Source organism: Geotrypetes seraphini, chromosome 1, assembly GCF_902459505.1.
Source record: "Geotrypetes seraphini chromosome 1, aGeoSer1.1, whole genome shotgun sequence".
NCBI lineage: Eukaryota > Metazoa > Chordata > Amphibia > Gymnophiona > Dermophiidae > Geotrypetes > Geotrypetes seraphini.
This window is the reverse complement of record NC_047084.1, coordinates 22,565,296-22,585,237: the sequence shown is the minus strand read 5'-3', so window position 1 is coordinate 22,585,237 and position 19,942 is coordinate 22,565,296. Positions and strand designations below refer to the sequence as shown.

The 19,942-nt window shown below is 41.5% G+C and overlaps 1 protein-coding gene across 1 annotated transcript in view; it reads right to left on the bottom strand.

The window, feature by feature from the left end:
- Positions 1 to 1,086: 1,086 nt before the first annotated feature.
- The window catches only part of MCCC2 (methylcrotonoyl-CoA carboxylase 2), a 92,175-nt gene continuing 73,319 nt past the window's right edge, over positions 1,087 to 19,942 (bottom strand). The window contains exons 12-17 of the mRNA XM_033929047.1: positions 16,695 to 16,771; positions 9,020 to 9,086; positions 8,046 to 8,202; positions 7,629 to 7,743; positions 4,984 to 5,069; positions 1,087 to 1,447 (exon numbers count right to left, since the gene is read on the bottom strand). Coding sequence (XP_033784938.1) covers positions 1,330 to 1,447; positions 4,984 to 5,069; positions 7,629 to 7,743; positions 8,046 to 8,202; positions 9,020 to 9,086; positions 16,695 to 16,771 — 620 coding nt within the window. The 3' untranslated portion in view covers positions 1,087 to 1,329. The remainder of the gene's footprint in view (positions 1,448 to 4,983; positions 5,070 to 7,628; positions 7,744 to 8,045; positions 8,203 to 9,019; positions 9,087 to 16,694; positions 16,772 to 19,942) is intronic.

Below are 19,942 nucleotides of genomic sequence, written 5' to 3'. Positions count from 1 at the left end.
CGAGGGGTATGCGCGGTAGGTAAAAACGCATATAACGCGCGCGTTATATGCGTGAAAATACGGTACTTGTGTGTATGTTAGTGAGTAGGTTAATGCTGATTACCGCATGTTTTATCTGCCACCTTTTATTCCTATGAGCTCTGCTGCCGATAACATGCACTATTCTTTAGTAACTAAAAAGACCCTCAAATTTCCCTCCTCATAAAGAGTTGAAATGTTATTCTTTGGCTGTCTTCCTCCCATTTCTTGATTTAAAGGAACTTTGGTCTCATCTGTGCACTCTTGTTGTCTTGCTAACTCCCTTGTGCTCCACTTAAAATCCTAACCAAAATGGCTCCAGCTAGATGAAAATACTGTGGCCCATTTGTTATACAGCACCTGTAAGTTTGACCACATCACACTTCTGCTAAAGGAATAGCATCGATTTCTAAAAGAGATGGGCACGCATTACAAAATTCTTATACTGTCTTTGAAAACTGGGTCTCCCTTTTTATCCCACTATTCAATTATTACCATACAGTGCTCCCCCGCGAATTTGTGGTCCACGATTCGTGGTCCCAGTCATTTGCTGTATTTTCCGAACACAAATGACTGGGCAGAAGAGGGCAGCCAGAGAGCCAACGAGTGAAGGAAATCACTCATGGTATGCTCCGACCGCCTCTTCCTGTACTAAAGTCAGGCCTCACCAATCAGGAGCTGCTTTGACATGCAGCTCCTGATTAGTGAAGCCCGACATTAGTACAGGAAGAGGCGGTCTGAGCACACCGCGAGTGATTTCCTTCACTTGCCGGCGCTCCAGCTGCCCTCTCCTGCCTCCCCTGCTAATATCCGTATTTGTGGTTTTTCAGCATTCGTGTGAATATCGGGGGAGTACTGTATATGAGTACTCTTTCTCATTCTTAAATCTTCTGAAAAAAAATCTGTTTCTTGTCCCACCACTCACACACGTCTAGAGATCACACATTGTAATTGAATCATTCATTTAGAGACACCAATGCTCTGGAACTCTCTACCCTCCAACTTGAGGGGCAAAGTTTCTCTAACCATATTCAGATATGGAGTAAAAATGTAGCTCTTTATGGAGGCTTAGTGGAGTAAACAAATTTATTGCCAGTCAAATTAAATCCCTCTTCTAAATTTCTTTACCTGCTTCCTTAACTTTTTAAAAGAATATACAGTATAATCCTTTCCATTCCTTGAAAAGTTTTATCTATAATTTTCTTTCTCCCCATTTCAACATTTTAAACTTTATTTTACAAGATTTTTAAAACATTTGAACCTCCAAAATTACATGACCAATATTTTAAATCAATTTCAACTGTGGCTTAATCACATTCTGAAGACTCCAAATTGGGTTTTCTTGGTTGGTGCATTTAATGCTGCACTGAGGCTGAGAGCTAAAACCAGTCTGGTATCAGCTGGATCAATAATCCCATCGTCCCACAACCTGAAAAAACACAACAACAACCCACACAGCAAATAGTAATTAGCAAGGGGAATACATAAAATGCATAACAATATTTTCAGTCCCTAGAAATAAAGCAATTAATTATCTAGCATGAGAAGAAATACTATAGGGGCCTTTTACTAAGCTATGGCAAGCATTTGTACAAGCTTATGGAAGAAAAAAGTGCTTAATGCGGAGTGTGCTCAGGTGCCTTATGGAAATATTGCACTCTGCATGCACTTCGCATATGCTAAAAAAGAAACTATATTTTTTAGTGCTGGGGCAGGTCAGGGGCGGAGAGCAGACATGTTATGCGCTAATCAGCACAGCTACATTAACACATGCTCAAAGATTAGCACAGGGTTTATGCGTGAGCCCTTACCACTTACAAAATAGGTAGCAGTCAGGGCTCACATGCTAATGGCCCTGAACTAATGGGGAAATGAGTGTGTGGCCTTTAATATAGCAAATAGGATTTTTTGGCCATTTTACTGCTGTGGTAAAAATGGCCTCCGTGCATGGTAAAGACTTGTATAAGGATGCGTTTAGGCCACATTTTACTGCAGTTTGGTAAAGGGCCCTTATAACTTGTAGCAGTGGAGTAACCTCAACCTGGGATGCAACAAGTCTTCATTTGGGAATATACCATATATACTCTAATTATAAACCATGATTTTTGGGCAAAAAAAAAAAAATGGCCCAAAAATGGGGGTCTCTGTTTATATTCGAGCCAACTCCCATCACGCATCCACCGTGGGTCTCTAGTACTGCCATAGTGGTCCAGTCAGTCAATCTGCCTACCCTCTCCCAGACCCACTGTAGGCCTCCCTGGTGGTGCAGGGAGCCATGAGCTGCCATCAATCCCCTTCCTTCCTCACGGCAACTTTGCTTGTGCAACTAGGTAACAAGTCCACTGCCTCCCCTCCCAGTCCCCCTGAAGGATGACCTTAGGTCCCTGGTAGTCCAGCAGTGAGGCGGGGCAGGAACAATCCCTCTATGCTCCTGCCTGGCAGTCTCCGTAGTTAAAAAAAAAAAAAAAAAAAAAGGCTGTTGCAAGATCCCGCGGCAACTTTTGTGCAAGTCTCGCAAAGGTTGCCATCTGAACTCATGGCAGCCAATTTCTTTACTACAGAAACTGCTGGGCAGGCACGAAGAGGGATCATTCCTGCCCGCCTCACTGCTGGACCCCCAGGGACCTAAGGTAGGCATGCAGGGGGAAGGCTGGTTAGCTAGATGCACAAGCAAAGACGCCATGAGGGAGGGATCCTCGTACCACTTGACCACCAGGGCAGTACTGGGAGGCCCACAGTAGGTCTGGGACGGGGGTGGGTGGGTCCAGGAGGGGGCAGACTGGCTGGTTGTTTGGCAGCAGATCCGGCAGACAGGACACCAGGGAAGAGGGGGGGGGGGGGCTCGCTTCTGCCTTGTACTAGAATATAAGTCATCAGCTGTTTTTTTTTTTTTTTGGAAGGGGGGGGAAGGTTACCTGGGCTTATATGCGGATTGATTTATATTCAAGTACAGTATATACAATATTTTCTCTCTCTCATTTCTAGCCTGCCTATTAATTAGGCTGGTTATTAAAACATACATAATTCAAAAATACAAAACATTACATCGTAAATGATCTTTGCCATATTTTACAAAATCTACCAGCTCAAGCACAAGATGTGAAAGCCTGGCAAAAAATATGTTTAACTGCTTTTAAAATTTATGTCATCAATGTTCATCAGAATTAATTATGTTACTATTTTGTGGGTTTAAAATTGAAAACAAACAGTAGAAACCTTTTTAATTACACTCCTCCATAGAATGCCACTGAGCTACAATACAGCACCTGCTGGCAATACTCATGCTTCTGGCTGCCTTTGTAACCCATGGCTGACACCAAGCATCAATTTACTCAGAATGGTGTCATAAAAAAATGGAACAAATCCCATTCTTTGTGATGGACAGGTCTGATACCGCAATAATTGTAATGAAACTGCAGCATTGGGAGAGATGGCAGAAAAAAAAGGAAAAATAAAATAAGGTTGTAGAGAGAAAACAGGAAAAAAAAGGAGACAGGATCAAGACAGAAAAATATAGAATCAGGACAGAGAGAAGGCGGTATATACAGTTTTAAAAATAAATAAACTAATACAAAGTATGTGCCATAAATTATTCACAAGAATCTATGTATACTTTCTATCCCTGCTGAATCTCAAAAAAATGAAAGAGATAGTGGAATTAGAAAAGGTACCAAGAGAGGATGAAATAACTCTTATAGGAAGAAAGGCTAGGGAGGTCCAGGTTCTTCAGTTTGAAGAAGAGATAGCTAAGGGAGTTATGACAGAGGACAATAAAATCCTAAGTAGAGTGGAACACGTCAATGTGAATCAAAGGGCTCCTTTTACTAAGGTGCTCTAGCGGTTTTAGCCTCCATGGAGCTTGCATTAGTATTTTTCGTTTAGCGTGCGCTCTTTAGCGTGTGTTAAAAACGCTAGCGTGCTTTACTTTTTCAAAAAGTAGAAAAAACTAGAGGACACTCCATGAAATTACTAAGTATTATATTTAAAACAAATGGGAGAAAATATTTTTTCACTCAGTGGTTAGTTAATATCTAGACTCAGTACCAGATGATATGGTAAAAGTCTATCTAGGCAAGGTTTTAAAAAGGTTCAGACAAATATCTGGAAGAAAGTTCATAAACCGGTGTTAAGATAAACCTTGGGAAAGCCACTGCTTATTCCAGGGGGTAAGTAGTGTGATCTGGATTGACCACTGATGGAAATAGGATGCTGGTCTAGATAGATCTCTGATGTGACCCAGTAAGGCTATTCTTATGGTTTTTATAACCTATCCCTACCGACTTTTCCCCATGGTTTCCCACAAAGGAGAAGGTGAAATAATTAATCCAAATTTAACTATATAAAAACATCTATATGGTCCCGTGAGCTGATGTCGGGTTGGAAGGCACCGGTGGTCTCGAGACTTAATAAAACTTTTAAACTTTTAACATTGTCTGAACTGGGCTCTATGGATGATGTCACCCACATGTAATAATGCTGCCTGCTTGTCCTAGGATAAGCCATTTACCACAGCTTAGTAAAAGGATGCCCCAAAAAAAAAAAAAAAAAAAAAAAAAAAGGGCAATGATCTACATTTGTAGGGTTTATGCAGAAAGTTACAAAAGTTGCATTGCTTAGAAATTAGCCCATAGCACAGAGCAGCAATTTGTAAACTGTTCGCATAAGATATGCACGCAAATCTGAAAAGAAAATTCAACATACTGTTACATGTGCTCTATAACTGGTAAGAGCCAACACAGCCCCCGTTAATGATGATGCTTTACAGACTGCATCATTACTGCATCACTTGTTATCATTCTCAAAAATATCAATGTGGCAAGAGCTTAAAGATAAACACAAGTACATGGCAGTAACAGGCTGCCAGTTAGTCCATGAGTCTATGCAGTTCATGAACTCAAAGCGGTACCCACGTAACTGTAAGGGGTGTATTCCCTGGTTGCTTGCTGTATTCTAGATAAACTTTACCTTGCACTGGAGTAATAAGGGCTTCCTTCCTCTTCAAACCTCCTAATAATTGGCTCCTTTAAAGCCGCTTCATCAGTTTCAGAAAACTGTGGTTAATAAAGAACATGTTAATAATGCAGTTATCGTATTTCTGTGCCAGAGAAGTAGATTTCCCAAACCCAAATCTATCCTACGGTTAAGTATCCGAATACTTCTAAACAGGAACGTTAAAACATCTCTCAATACATCATAAGCTAAACTAAACTTTCTGATCAATATGCACCAACAATAGATCTCAATGACTTCATAGGTCTCTCATTATTTACATTATATATATATGTAAATAATGAGAGACCTATGAAGTCTTTGAGATCTATTGTTGGTGCATATTGATATATATACTGTACATGCCTAATAGATGAATTTCCAACTAAAATGGCCATCCTAATCCTTCCCACCTGGGCAGAAGACCCTGTGAGAGAGTACTACATCTCCTGAAGGGCAGTTTCTGATTACAGGATTGCTTCCTACTTCAACCAGGTGATTCTTTCCTTCAAAGCAACACAGAGGCAGCCAGATTGAAGGTGGTACCTCTCTACTATGTCCCCATAGGTCTTTTCTGTATACCTCTCTGTCCGTCTCAGCTCCTCCAAATCTGCTACTTTAGCCTCAAGAAATTGGACTTGTTCCCTGAGAGCTAGAAACTCTCTTCATTAAGTGCACACATGAAAGATGATCACACATGTGGCGCTCAAAGCAAAAGACTGGACAGCATTCGTCTTTCTGCTATTGGAGACTTTTTAGTCATTTGAAGCTGATAAGGAAGTAGGAATACCTAAACTATTATAAAGGCCTTAAGATTATTTGGTATACACCGTTTCCCCACAAATTCGTGGTTCGTGGACCCAGTCATTTGCGGTATTCTCCGATTGCCTCTTCCTGTACTAAAGTCGGGCTTCACCAATCAGGAGCTGTGTGTCAAAGCAGCTCCTGATTGGTGAAGCCCGACTTTAGTACAGGAAGAGGCGGTCGGAGCATACCGGGAGGGATTTCCTTCACTCACTGGCGCTCCAGCTGTCCTCTCCTGCCTCCCCAGGCAAAAAAACGTATTCGCGTTTTTTTTTCATATTTGCGGGGGTTCCTGAAACGGAACCCCCAAGAATATCAGGGGAGTACTGTATTTTATGCTTTTATTTTCTGTGTTGTTCTTACTGAACTGCAAGTAAATTGTTTTTGGTAAATCACTTGCTGATGAAAATACCCTGGCATCTTATTTATAATACTTTCTGAATACAGTGTTCCCCTGTGAATTTATGGTTCGCTCCAACTGCCTCTTCCTATAGTAAAGTCGGGGTATACCAATCAGGAGCTGCGTGTCAAAGCAGCTCCTGATTGGTGTAGCCTGACTTTACTACAGGAAGAGGTGGTCGGAGCAGACTGCGAGTGATTTTCTTCACTCGTCGGCACTCCAGCTGCCCTCCTCTCCTTTGGACAGGCGAAAAACCACCTTTGCAGTTTTTCGAAATTCGTGGAGGTTCCTGGAACGGAACCCCCGTAAATTTCGAGGGAGTACTGTATTTCTATAATTGTTCTTTCACAGTAAAGGGGAAATTTTATAAATCGGCATTTCCCTTTAGGCACCGCCGAGTATGCACAGTAGGAGTTGATTCTTTAACCGCATCCGATCCCCAGATTCTGTTACAGGATACTAGAATAATCCAATACTGGCATGCCTAACATTCAGGCACCCATAGTTACATTGGTCAGAGAAGTGGTCTAACTACAAACACAAGCTCAATCCTATTCTTCTTTTAGGAAGTTGTTAAAAATCAATTTGTTTGAAAAATTGGTAAATTGAGATTGGTTGTATTCCCTTTGAAATGTTTATGTATGCCTCACTGAATATACAGTCTTCTTTGATATAAACCGCTTAGAACGTATGGTAGGATGGTATATAAGAATAAAGTTATTATTATTATTATTAAATGCAGTTGGGACACACATAACTTAACAGTAATCTGTAGGAGCCCTTCCTCTGTTCTATGCATGCTCCATCCAAATGTACACCCCCTCCCCCCTTGCATTTGTGTGCCCTGTAAGTTAAGGTGCTCTGTTACAAAATAGCTTTTAGGTACCCTGTTGACACTTTTGTAGATAAGTGTACACTTATGTGTGTATGTGTAAGTATCTCTATACAGTTACGCATGCGAGTGGCACATAAATGTAGAGCAATAAAACAAACAAACTCTTAATTTAGTGCCTTTTGAATTGGATGATTTAGACAGCAGAATATGAACATACAAAAGTGTGACATCTTCTACAAGGCTCTGTATTTTACACAGAATGTTACAAAAATGTGAAAAGGACATTTTTACGACTAAAACTCATATTTTACCAAAGAAATTAACAGATAATTTATGAGTTGTAAGTGGAAGCTGAATTAAAATTAAAAATAACCCAAACCACGACAAGCACCATTCGGCATCTTTGATGTCTTAATAGAAGAGAGAAAAAAACCCAAGGCATTCATTTAAGGAAACTGCACCCTCATACTTTCAACCACTCGTAAAGCCTTCTAGTAGCACGCAAATAGTAGCACAGTATGACTTGACAGATAATTGCCCAACTTTCCCATTAGCAAACTTTATCCATTAAACAGAACTTACTGGTTTCCCCTCTCTTGCTTTTTGGTCCTTAGCTATAGTAGCTAGAACAGTTGCAGCTTGTTCACCTCCCATCACTGAAATGCGAGCATTTGGCCACATGTATAGGAATCGTGGACTGGAAGGTATCAAATAAAACTCTCATTAGTCCTCTTCTCCAGATAGTATGACCTTTTTAACATTCCCAGTTGTTGAAGCACAAAATGGATCCAAGTTACATACATTCATGAACCCTTCACCTGGGACCAAGCATCAAATCCATGTACTCCATTCTCAACCTCTGCCATACAGGCAGGAGATCTAATAATTTGGTGTACACTTAGTTCTAAGAAGAGTCACTTAGTTCTAAGAAGTTTTAAGTTATTGTAGATTCACATTAAGCATATTCTTTCCTGAAATAACAATTTTACATCTACTTACCCATAGGCCCTTCCACACATTCCATAGTTTCCAGCACCATAGGAGCCACCAATAATTACTGTAATTTTCGGCACACTGGCACAAGCCACCGCTGTCACCATCTTTGCTCCATCCTTTGCTATTCCTCCAGCTTCATACTCTCTACCAACCATGAACCCTGAAGTACAGGGAATGAACAGATTAGTTGTGACTTTCTGTATCTCATCTAAAATGCTACTACAATGGAACGCCGACTATCTGGACTAACCTTGGCAGAGGGTAGTCTGGATAATCAAAAATCCGGATGATTGGACATTAATTTTTTTTCTTTGGTTTTAATAATTGTTAATATAAAAATACCTTCAGAGCACCCCCCCCCACCCTCAACAAGAAAAGGCAGCATTCCCCCTCCGTCCCCAAACAGGCACCACCAACCCTCTTCTCAGACCCAGATGAAAAGACCCAAAGCCTACCTTGTTTCCTTGGTGGTCTAGCAACAGTGCTGGGGCAGAAGTGATCTTACTCGCTCTTGCCCACACTGCCAGTACTGAAAATAGCTGCCAAGACTTCCAGGGGCAGTCTCATGAGGCTCGCGAGACTGCCCCTGGAAGTCTCGGCAACTATTTTTGGCACTGACAGAGCGTGGGCAGGAGAGAGTAGGATTGCTTCTGTCCCAGTGCTGCCTCTAAACCACCAGGAAAGCAAGGCAGACTTGAGTTCTTTCCTGGGAGGGAGGGGGAATGCTACCTTTTCTTGTTGGGGGGGGGAGGGGAGCGCGCTGAAGGTATTTTTTAACAACAATTATTAAAACCAAAGAAAAAAAATTAATGTACAATCATTGGTGAGGGAAAGTCTCCCGGTTTGGGGGGAGGGGGGCGCTGGGCTGATGACCCCCAAAGCAATCCAGATAATTGGAGTTCAGATAATCGGCGTTCAGATAATTGGCGTTCCACTATACTTCAACTTGAATGAAACAGGGAGGGAAGGGTTCTCACCTGTAATGTTTTGCAAGAAAAGGAGAGGAATATTTCGTTGACAGCACAACTGAATAAAGTGTGTTCCCTGTGAAGACAGTAAATGTTAAGCAATGAAAGTCTGCAGTGCCAAAGAGTCATCTACATTGTACTTATTCTGGTAAGATGAAACTTCTGTTAGCGCATCAACAGTGAAAAAATTTTAACATTTTTAATCTATGTACCTCAGTTCATATTGTAAAAAGTCAATACAGGCTAACAATTTATAACCCATCAAAAAACTCCTTAAAATTGTGTTTTCTGGGCAGAAGTATCTGGATTACAGAGCTACAGTCCCTTGTATGTAGTTTTATGAAGATTGTCTGGTCACTCACAGCAAAGCATGCACAGAATCAAGTTTCCACTGAGAATCTATCACTTGTTGTCTTTGGGCAGTATAGGCTGCTGTGGTATTCCTCATTACAGACAGAATTAGAGAGGCTAGGATCCTTGTTATATTTGAGAAAAAAACAGGGCCATGCCATTCTCTGCCTGTGCCCCAACCTCTGAAGCCAGCAAGGTATGAATAAAAATATTGACTAGTTTTATTGTTTGGCAGGAGCACTGCAATCCCCTCTCCCTTTGCTGCAACTCCCCTTTCTTTCCATCCCTCATATCCCTTCTCTCTTCTTAGCACACATCAATAGGATCCTTCCCATACCCCCATAAAGGCCACAAAAAGGGTAGAACATAACTTTTTCATAAAAGCAAAAATGCAAATATATGCACATATACAGTATGAAAATGTGCTACATAATTAACATAGTAAATGTCAGCAGTCTGCCCAATAGTTACATACATTATAAATTCATAATTGAATTAAATTGTCTTTTCTTTCTTTGATATTTCTGGGCCATAGACTATACAAGTCCACCCAGTACTGTCCTTAGGTTCCAACTACTGCAGTTGCTGTCAAAGCTCACTCCAGCCCATCCAAACCATCTCATTTGCGGGATACAGACCATAAAAGTCTGCCCAGTACTGTCCACATGTTCCAATTACTGGAGTTCCTGTCAAAGTACTCCCCAGCCCATCCTAAACTGAACTGCCATATATGGGACACTGACTGTGCAAGTCTGCCCAGTACCAGCCATATAATTTTGAAAAATCTGCTACAAGAAGCCTAAAACTTTTAGTGACTGTTACTGGCATACCTAGAAACCCACTATCTACAAACCAGATGCCTCCAGCTGCTTCCCAATAATGTGTTCTGACCTGAGAATGGTACACCAGACAGGTGCAATATAAATAAAATTGGCCAACACTCACTCTCCATGAATTTAAGAACATGTAAGGCAATACTTCAGTTCTAGGATGGAAACAACTCACAGATGGAAAAATAACCATCTGAAGCGGCTGGATGCAGCTGTTCATTAAAGATTTTTTAAAATGTCAAGGTCTCAAGTGGCAGACTTTGATTTTCAGTGAATACTATGCTTTCTCTCTCATCTTCACAGCTGCTTTTCTGCTATGACTGAGGTTAATTTAATTGTTACTCAGCCAGATTAGATATGAAAGTACACATTTAAAAGGTATGTTGCCTTTATAAAATACTGCAGGAATTTATACATTTCAATTAGGAAGATAAAAGTTCACTAAAAATATAAATATGTGGAAAGACCCTCAAAGAAGGAACAAAACCTCACTAGCCAACAGCCGATATGGCTTACTGTATATACTTTAATATAAACCTAGATTTTGGGGCTCAAAAAACAGGAGTCTTGGTTTAAAAGGAGATTATGGCGCAGTGGTTAAAGCTACAGCCTCAGCACCGTGAGGTTGTGGTTCAAACCCATGCTACTCCTTGTGACCCTGGGAATGTCACTTAATCCCCCCATTGCCCTAGATAGAGAACCCGCCAGGACAAGACAGGGAAAAATGCTTGAGTATCTGAATAAATTAATGTAAACCATTCTGAGCTCCCCTGGGAAAATGGTATAGAAAGTTAAATAAATATCCGAGTCCTTCCCCTCTCAGACCTATCACGGGCCTCTCACCGGGGCTACCTGAAGCTCTGTTGGTCCAGTGATAAGTCAGGGCAAAATCGATTCTCCTATGCTCCTGCCCATGCAGTCTCACTGCTCAAAATAGCTGATGCGAGTTCCCAAAGTAACCCTGCAAGACTGTCGTATTCGATAGGTTTTGATTTCGATACTGAATTGTTGAACAGTACACTTTGGGATCTATTATGCAGTGTCTTGGATTCCAATTTCAGAGAGCCATGCAATGAGGAGAGGATTGTCAATAGTATTGAATGCCGTGCTGAGATCCAGTAACACCAGAAGGACAGCATTACCTTTATCCATGAGTTTCCAGCAGTCATCAATAATGTCGAGAAGGATGGTTTAAGTACAGTGGAATTTCCTGAAACCCGACTGGAAGATGGACAGGGCTCCTTGTTTGTCGATGGAGTGTAATTGGGTTTATCACTGTTTTTCCAGGATCTTGGAGATGAAGGGTAGGTTGGAGACAGGTCTAAAGCTGCTGGGCAAGTTAGGGTCAAGTGTGGGTTTTTTCAAGATCGGTCTGATGACTGCTGACTTCCAGTTTGCAGGTACTAAGCCTGTTTGTAGAGAGGTGTTGATGAGTGGAGGTTGGAGTCTACAAAGGCGTCTATCACAGCCACCAGGAGGTATGGCGAACAGGGGTCTAGGTGGAGCTAGAAGAGCGAATAGTATCTAGTATCTTGGTGATGTCATAGGAAACAGTTTCAAAGTGAGTTAGATTCCCAGTTGTAGTTTTAATTATCTTGTCCGAGTTGTGAGGGGATGATGTCTGAAGCGCAGTAGAGTCGAGGTGAAGCGAGACTGTATTTTGTCTACTTTGTCAGTGAAGTAGTCAGAGCGTATCGCTATTGAGATTGCAAGGAGACAACCAATGCTTAAACACCAACATTGTGAGTAAACTTTTTTGTTAGTTTAAATTTAATTATCTCATTAGTTATTCCCATCTCTAGATCATTGACAAATACGTTAAAAAAGAATCGGTCCCAGCACAGACCTGCTTGGATTGGCTCAATTCAGTTTTATTTGGTGTTGGGTCTTGAGTTTTATTGGCCTACTAGGGTTTTATTATCAGAGGGATGGAGAGTCATGTAAAAATAAATTGTGCAATTATTAGGGAATTGGCATTTTCTGTTGGTTCATCTTTGTGGAATCAACTGCCTGAACGATTGCATTTACTCAGTTTAAGAAACATCTTAAAATGTATGTTTTTACAGGTTTTTGGAACAATGCTATGAAGAATCTATGGCAGTGTCTCAAACTGTGTGCCCTGAAGAGATTTCGGGTGTGCCACGAGAGATCCCAGAATTTTGCTCTATTTTTTAAAATTCCCTTCATAGGTATACACTAGAATAGACAACATGTATATCGCTTACGTAAGAGTCTGTCAATGTTATGAGCGTCTGTGTGCGTAAGAATACAACCATCCAGACAAGCATCATTCTTTGACATGATTGGCCCTTGAAAAAAATAAAACTAAAATTACTTGCTATTTGTTGCTCAAGTTAGGATTACTACACTTCTCCCTCATCATTCGCGGGGGATACGGGCAGAGCCGGACCGCGAATGCCGAAAAACCATGATTATCCGGCTCTGACCCACCTCCCCTCCCTGCCGCCTTCACGGCCTTACCAGGTGGTTTAGAGGGCTTTTGGGGCAGGAGTGATCTTCCTACGCTCCTGTCCCGTGCAGATCACCATGAGGAAATGGTTGTAGGGAGTTCCTGATGTAGTCTCGAGAGACTACGGGAACTCCCAGCAGCCATTTCCTCATGGCGATCTGCACGGGGCAGGAGCGTAGGAAGATCGCTCCTGCCCCGAAAGCCCTCTAGACCACCAGGTAAGGCGGCAGGGAGAAAAAAAAGATGGATTTTTTTTACATTAAGACTGGTTTTTTTATTTTACCCCTCCCCAGAAAAAAATCACGGTTATATGAGACCGCGAGTGCAGGAACCGCAAATGGGGAGGGGGAAGTGTACTACATAACTAAGCAAGCAAGGCTTTGTTACCATTTGCATCTTATTTTTGCGAACTTGGATTTTCAGCTCTGACAGAAATTTAATTGAAAAAAAGAGAATGACTGCAGATGGTGGATGATGAAATGCATGATTGCTTGTCAACTATCAAGCCGCTTTTGAGTTATTTTGCTCTCAAAAACAAGCACAATCGCATTGATTAGCTACTTTAGTTTCAGCATTGTTACAATTACCCATACATAGCTTAAAGAACTTTAACTCTCAAATTTTTTGTTGGTTTTGCAATTTTATAATTTCAATTATAATGTGATGCGAAAAGCATTTACTCTGTTTAGTGTGCCAAAGCTTAAAAAGTCACTAGTCTATGGGTACGGTACTAAATATAAGGTACTATTTTTTACGGTGTAGTTCTGATCATTGCAGATAATAAAATGGAGACACCCCATATCCTAAGCATAGTTCTGTCTTATTTTAAGACTTATTTATTTAAAAAATTTCTAACTCACTTAAGTGGTTTACAAGATACAGACAGCCATAATCTAACATACAAACATTTAAAATATGTAGGGCTGATATTTAGATTGTGGGAGACAGCCTTGTTAAGCCTGGATATTGAATGCCAGTGCATTTCCGACAACAGATATTGAATATCTGGTTTCACTTTTGGTCAAGATAACTTAGCTGGTTAAGCAAATATTTAGCGCTAACTGGCTAAGTGCTTGGCGGCCTATTTTGATTGCTAATCTTAGCTGGTGAGCACTGAATATTTGCACTAAACTGGTTAAGTTATGGAACATCGCCAGTAAGCGGTTAACTAATCAGTGCTAATATTCAGCAGAAATAAGTGGCTCTCTCATGCTGAATATTAGCGCTTAGCCAGCTAAGTATCTGTAACCCGTTCTGAGCTCTTCCGGGAGGATGGGCTATAAAACCAACCAACCAAATAAATAAATACAATTTAACTGGCCATGAATCGTTCCTGGCAGGTTAAATAACATTGACTATTGGAAGGGGTGTTATGTATTTCTGTATATGATAATTCTATTACTTGGATCTCTATTATTGTGGACTAAATAAGGAACAATTATTTCTTTGCCTGTATCACTGGTTAAGTGATGCTAGGTTTATATTTTCTTTGAATTACTATTACAAATCTATATTCAAATATTTGATTTGCTTGTTTGAAAATTGAAAAGTTGAATAAATAAATAAAAATATTGAAGGGGGTACATTATATTATAGCCTTCTGAGGTAATAGGTGGGCTAGAAATGGATAAATACATACATTAATAAAATACATTCATAAAAGATTTAAAAATGATCAGTTTTATTTCCAAATTACTGCTTTTTGATTTTGGTATCATGCAGGGAAAGGAATAGCCAAAATGCAACACTGAGAAACAGTATAGTTTATAAAATATAAAAGAATGCCAGTTTTCTTCACTGACAAAAAGTACTTTTGTTATTCATGTTATTTTCATAATGAGTGGTTAAGCCAATAGGGTTTAATTTAAAGAGACAAGGGGGAGAGTGTGGCACAGTGGTTAAGGATACAGCCCAGTACACTGAAGTTGTGGGTTCAAACCATGCTGCTCCTTGTGACCCTGGGCAAGTCATTTAGTCCCCCCTTTGCCCCAGGTACATTAGACAGATTGTAAGCCCGCTGGAACAGACAGAAAAAATACTTGAGTACCTGACTAAATTCATGTATAGAATGGTATAGAAAACTGAATAAATATTTATTTATTATTTATTCAATTTTTTAGCCCGTCCTCCCAAAGGAGCCCAGAACGGGTTACAAAGTACATCCATAATAACTGAGAAAGGACAGAGATGACATAATTTGCTTAAATTACAATATAGACATGACAGTAATTTACAATATAGACATGACAATAAAACATATGCACTAAGTAGCATCTGGTGAGATTAGGTGGCATAGGTGCATTGGCTGAGTGGCATTTCTGGGTGAATGACTTTAAAGCGCTGGGTTTGTAAAGAGGAAGGTTTTCACGGTCTTCCTGAAGTTCCAGAGTCCATCTAGTGATCTAACAGATGGGGGGGGTGCCAAAGTCTGGGTATGAAATGTGAATAGGAGCGTTTACGGGCTGTTTCAATTTTGAGGGAGTGGCCAGGAAGTATGGGTAATCATTTTTCTCCTTGGGACCTCAGTGGTCGCTTTAGGAAGTGGATTTGTAGTTTAGTTTTCATATAGTACGGAATCGTTTCATGGAAGGTTTTGAAAGCGATTAAGTAAATAAATAAAGTGTTTTTCAATTAAGTCTGGTTCAATATTTTTCCTAAAAATGCAAAAGAAACATACTGTAATTAAAATCTTAAACAGATCTCTTCAGGAGGCCTGGAGTAAAGATTTGGGATACCGTTTGGAGGGGATAGATTTTTGCAAGTTAAATTTTTAAAAGTTCCATGCAAGGTTTTTGGTGCAGAGTTACAGAAATGCCAATATCAGGTGATAAAGTGTATTTTTCATAGTTTCAGGCTCACAGAGCAGGCTAAATCAATATGCCATTATGTTTGAAATATAATCAGTCAGATAACACTTTGCTCCATGCTATTTGGAGATTCAGTAGTACTCAACCTTTTTGGAGAGACATTAACAGATGTTTAGGAACGCTTTTAGACTGCCGTATTCCATACTCTTGGAAAAAGGGTGGTAATTAATAAAATGGAGGCTTATGGGATTCAAGGTAGAGGATCTAGATCAGGGGTGTCAAAGTCCCTCCTCGAGGGCCACAATCCAGTCGGGTTTTCAGGATTTTCCCAATGAATATGCATGAGATCTATTTGCATGCACTGCTTTCATTGCATGCTAATAGATCTCATGCATATTCATTGGGAAAATCCTGAAAACCCGACTGGATTGCGGCCCTCGAGGAGGGACTTTAACACCCCTGGTCTAGATTATTAAGAATATATAGTGGGGAAAAATGTATCATTTCTTATTGGCTGCAAGAGATACTCCCCTTCTTACTTGCACTGGAGAAACAAATATCATGCATTAAAGATATGGGAAGTACAGAGTATGCCTAAAACCCCTAAGTGACAAAAAGCATTTCTGATGGTTTGGGAAAGCGAAGATACTTATTTGTAGCAAGTATTCATCAAGACAGCAGGCATATATTCTTACATGTGGGTGATGTCATCCACGGAACCTGGTATATACACTGCCAAGTGCACTGTCACTTTAAATCTTTAGGCAGTGCAGATGCCTTCCCATCCAACATCAGCATGCGGGACTGACAGTTCAATAATAAAAATAAAAGCTAAGAAATCAACTAGGGGAAGGGGAAAAGTTGGGGAGAGGGTAGGAGCTTATTGATTAAACTTGGGTCACCGTCTGTTTATCTTGGCAAAATATTATTTGATAAATGTAAGTCAGTTTGCCTTGTCTAGCTGATCTTGCTGTTGTGTTACAGCAGGGATCTCAAAGTCCCTCCTTGAGGGCCGCAATCGGGCTTTCAGGATTTCCCCAATGAATATGCATTGAAAGCAGTGCATGCACACAGATCTCATACATATTCATTGGGGAAATCCTGAAAACACGATTGGATTGCGGCCCTCAAGGAGGGACTTTGACACCCCTGTGTTACAGGGTACCTGACGATGGTCCAGAATAAAAACTGCTTAAATTCAACATGAAAACAGTCAGTGTACTTGCCTTCTTTGCAGATTCTGAAAAAAGAACTCCATTGTTACCAATAATTCCCACTGGGTAGCCAAATATTCTGGCAAATCCTTTAAAAAAAAAAAAAAATAAAAAGTTGCGTATTATCAAATAATCCTAAAAAAAATTCTGCAGTCTGTAAAGTTCACTGAAAGCCCAATACAGAAAGCTTCCTATATGGTTACTACAGGTATAACACTGTTTTACCATGGGATAGCAATGCAGAAAGGGTTTCAGAACATGTGTTAATTCACATGGAAACCCTGACCATGACTGCATTGAAATGAATACAAATGCAGTGTATTTGCTACCCCATGGTATGCAAAATGTCTCCCAGCAGGACTACCATGGGAAAAATAATGCTAGGGTCCAGGTCAGAGTAAAAGGTTTCACTGGGAGGAGTGGACACCTCCCTCTTCCCCCCCCCCCAACCTCACCACCCTGCCCCTGATTGCTGACATCAGACCCCTGGTGGTCTAGTGATCCTCCCCCACAACAGGACCTGACACAAAGTAATCCCCTCATAAAAAACCCATGAAAACGAGGCTTGAGTAAATACCAAATGATTAGCACAAACAAAAATCAATTTACCATCAGTAAGTTTACTTGGAAATTTTTTTAAGGGAAAAGAAACCACAGAAATTTCATAAAGCTTATGATTTCATAGCTCATAGAGCTCCCTTATCATTCACTGGTCTCAAAAACCCCTTTTTACTACTTTCATTTGTTATACCTTTTTCTTTATCAGTGCTCAAGATGCAAAAAATAATTTAACAAATATTATTAGCACTTCAAGATAAGTGCTAATGCACCGAGCAGAGTGCTGCCATTTCTGTGCCACAGCATCTGTGAGGAGGACAGAGTGGGACAATTTCTCCTGAGGAAAGTCAAAACAGAATTTCATAGGCCTGATCACTGCACGTCCTGGGGAGTTTTCGAGCAAGAGAAAACCAGCACTGACAGCACCAAAATAAACCAAGATATTTGAAAGATATAAATTCTGGGTGCCTTTTAGGTCATTTCCTACCTCCCCCTACCCCCACTTTTCCTTCCTAGGTAAAGTTCACTATTTTACCACAAATCAATAAAAGGGTCCCTTTTTCTTTATAATAGTTTTTACCATTTTTCTCAGCAGTGCCACGAGGTTCACCTGTGTTTCCTCCTACTGCTACTAGTTGCTAATCATTTCTCTAGAATTACTAGACAGACGTAGTGCTGTACACATTATATGTAGGTATTTTCTCTGTCCCTAGTCAGTGGCGTACCAAGGGGGGGGCGGGGAAGGAGGCCGCCCCAGGTGCACGGCTTGGGGGGGTGCACAACCGGCCAGGTCCGGGTCTTCCTGCCCTTCCTTTCCCCCGGCCACGCCGCTACAATACTATCTCCCCCCGCCGCCAAGAAGTCTTTCCGACGTCAATTCTGACGTCGGAGAGGACATTCCAGGCCAGCCAGGCAGTGATTGGCTGGCCTGGAACATCCTCTCCGATGTCAGAATTGACGTCGGAAAGACTTCTTGGCGGCGGGGGGAGGTAGGATTGTAGCGGCACAGGCTGGGGGAAAGGAAAGGGAGAGGCGCTTTTTTTTTTCTCCGCAGCAGGGAGGGCAGGATGTAGGCAGGCAAGCTGGCTGGCTTTAGCGTAGCAGGGAGGGAGGGAGATAGGTAGACAGGCAGGCTGGCTTTGGGATAGCCAAAATCTGGAAGGTAGTGGGGGGGACATAAGGAGGCACTGGGGGCACTAAGGACACAGGACGGAGGCACTGGGGGCACCATGGACACAGGACGGAGGCACTGGGGGCACCATGGGCACGGGAAGGAAGCACTGGGGGCACCATGGGCACAGGACGAAGGCACTGGGGGCACCATGGACATGGGACTGGGGTTACTAAGGACACAGGACGGGGGCACTGGGGGCACTATGGACACGGGAAGGAAGGAGGGAGGGAATAGAAAGGGACAATTGTTGAACCTGAGTGCAGAAAGAAAGAAATGAAAGAAAGGATACACAGTCAATTAATAGATGTCACCTTTTGATGAAAAAAATAAATGGTCACATTATCTCTGACTTACTTTTGCTGCAGCAGAGTCGGCAGCCGTGCTGAGGTGCAGGAAGGTCCCGCGCTGACTCATCTGCCAGCTCTGCTCTGGAAGAAGTAAGATTCTCGGCGAGAGGGAGAATTAGAAGGGCTTGAGCATGTGCAGATGCATGTTCAAAGCCAGCAGAGGCAGGAAGATCTTCAAGCAGCACCGGCACGTCATGTGGGCCGGTGGGGTGGGGTGGGGGGGTTAAAGTTGGTCGGGGGGGGCGATTTGAGTGGGGGGGCCTTTGCGAGCAGGGGGGGGCGATGCCGGTTCTCGTGCCAGACCAGGGGGGGGTGAATTCAAGTTGGTCGGGCGGGGGGGGTGTGCCAATTCGCGCAGAGGTGGGTGCTGGTTCGAGTGGGGGGGGGGGGAACAGCGTCACTGGCCTCGGGGGGGGGGGGGGTGGGAACGTATCAAAGCGAGTTTCCTTTATTTCCTATGGGGAAACTTGCTTTGATATACGAGTATTTTGGTTTATAAGCATGCTTCTGGAACGAATTATGCTCGTAAACCAAGGTTCCACTGTAATTCTTCTGTTTAACCGTCAAACCAGGACGTCAGAGCTTCCTCGATGTCTTCATTACTTGAAAACGGTTGTCTACAGAGAGATTTCTTCAAAACTCGGAACAGAAAATAATCCGAGGGAGCCAGATCAGGACTTTAGGGTGGATGGTTCAGATACTAAAACCCACATTCTCAGATGGCAGCCTGTGATTGTTGAGAAGTGTGCACTGGCGCATTGTCATGAAGAAGCAACACTCCTGCTGTAAGTTTTCCTCATCTTTGGAGCATTATAATGTAATAATTATATTTTTATCAAGACTGTTTATTCTCATTGTCTTTAAGAAAACGTTCTAGCTGAAGTGGATCCCAAAAACCAAAATAAGGATTCTGAAACTCGCTAAACATTTACAGGGAAATTTAAGAATAAAAGTGGCTTTCAGGTTCAACACTCCGGGCTTCAGAGTTAAAAAAGTCTTCCACTTCAACTGAGTTGCCCTTGCTACATCAGGGAACATCACTTTAGCTCTACAAAAGATTTCATCTTTCTTTTAAAGTAAAGTTTCATTATCAAAGATTTATTATTTTCGTTAAGGCACGTCACCAAAAGAGTTGACCCATCTCAAATAATTAAAAATGCTTACAAAAGAGCAAAATACAA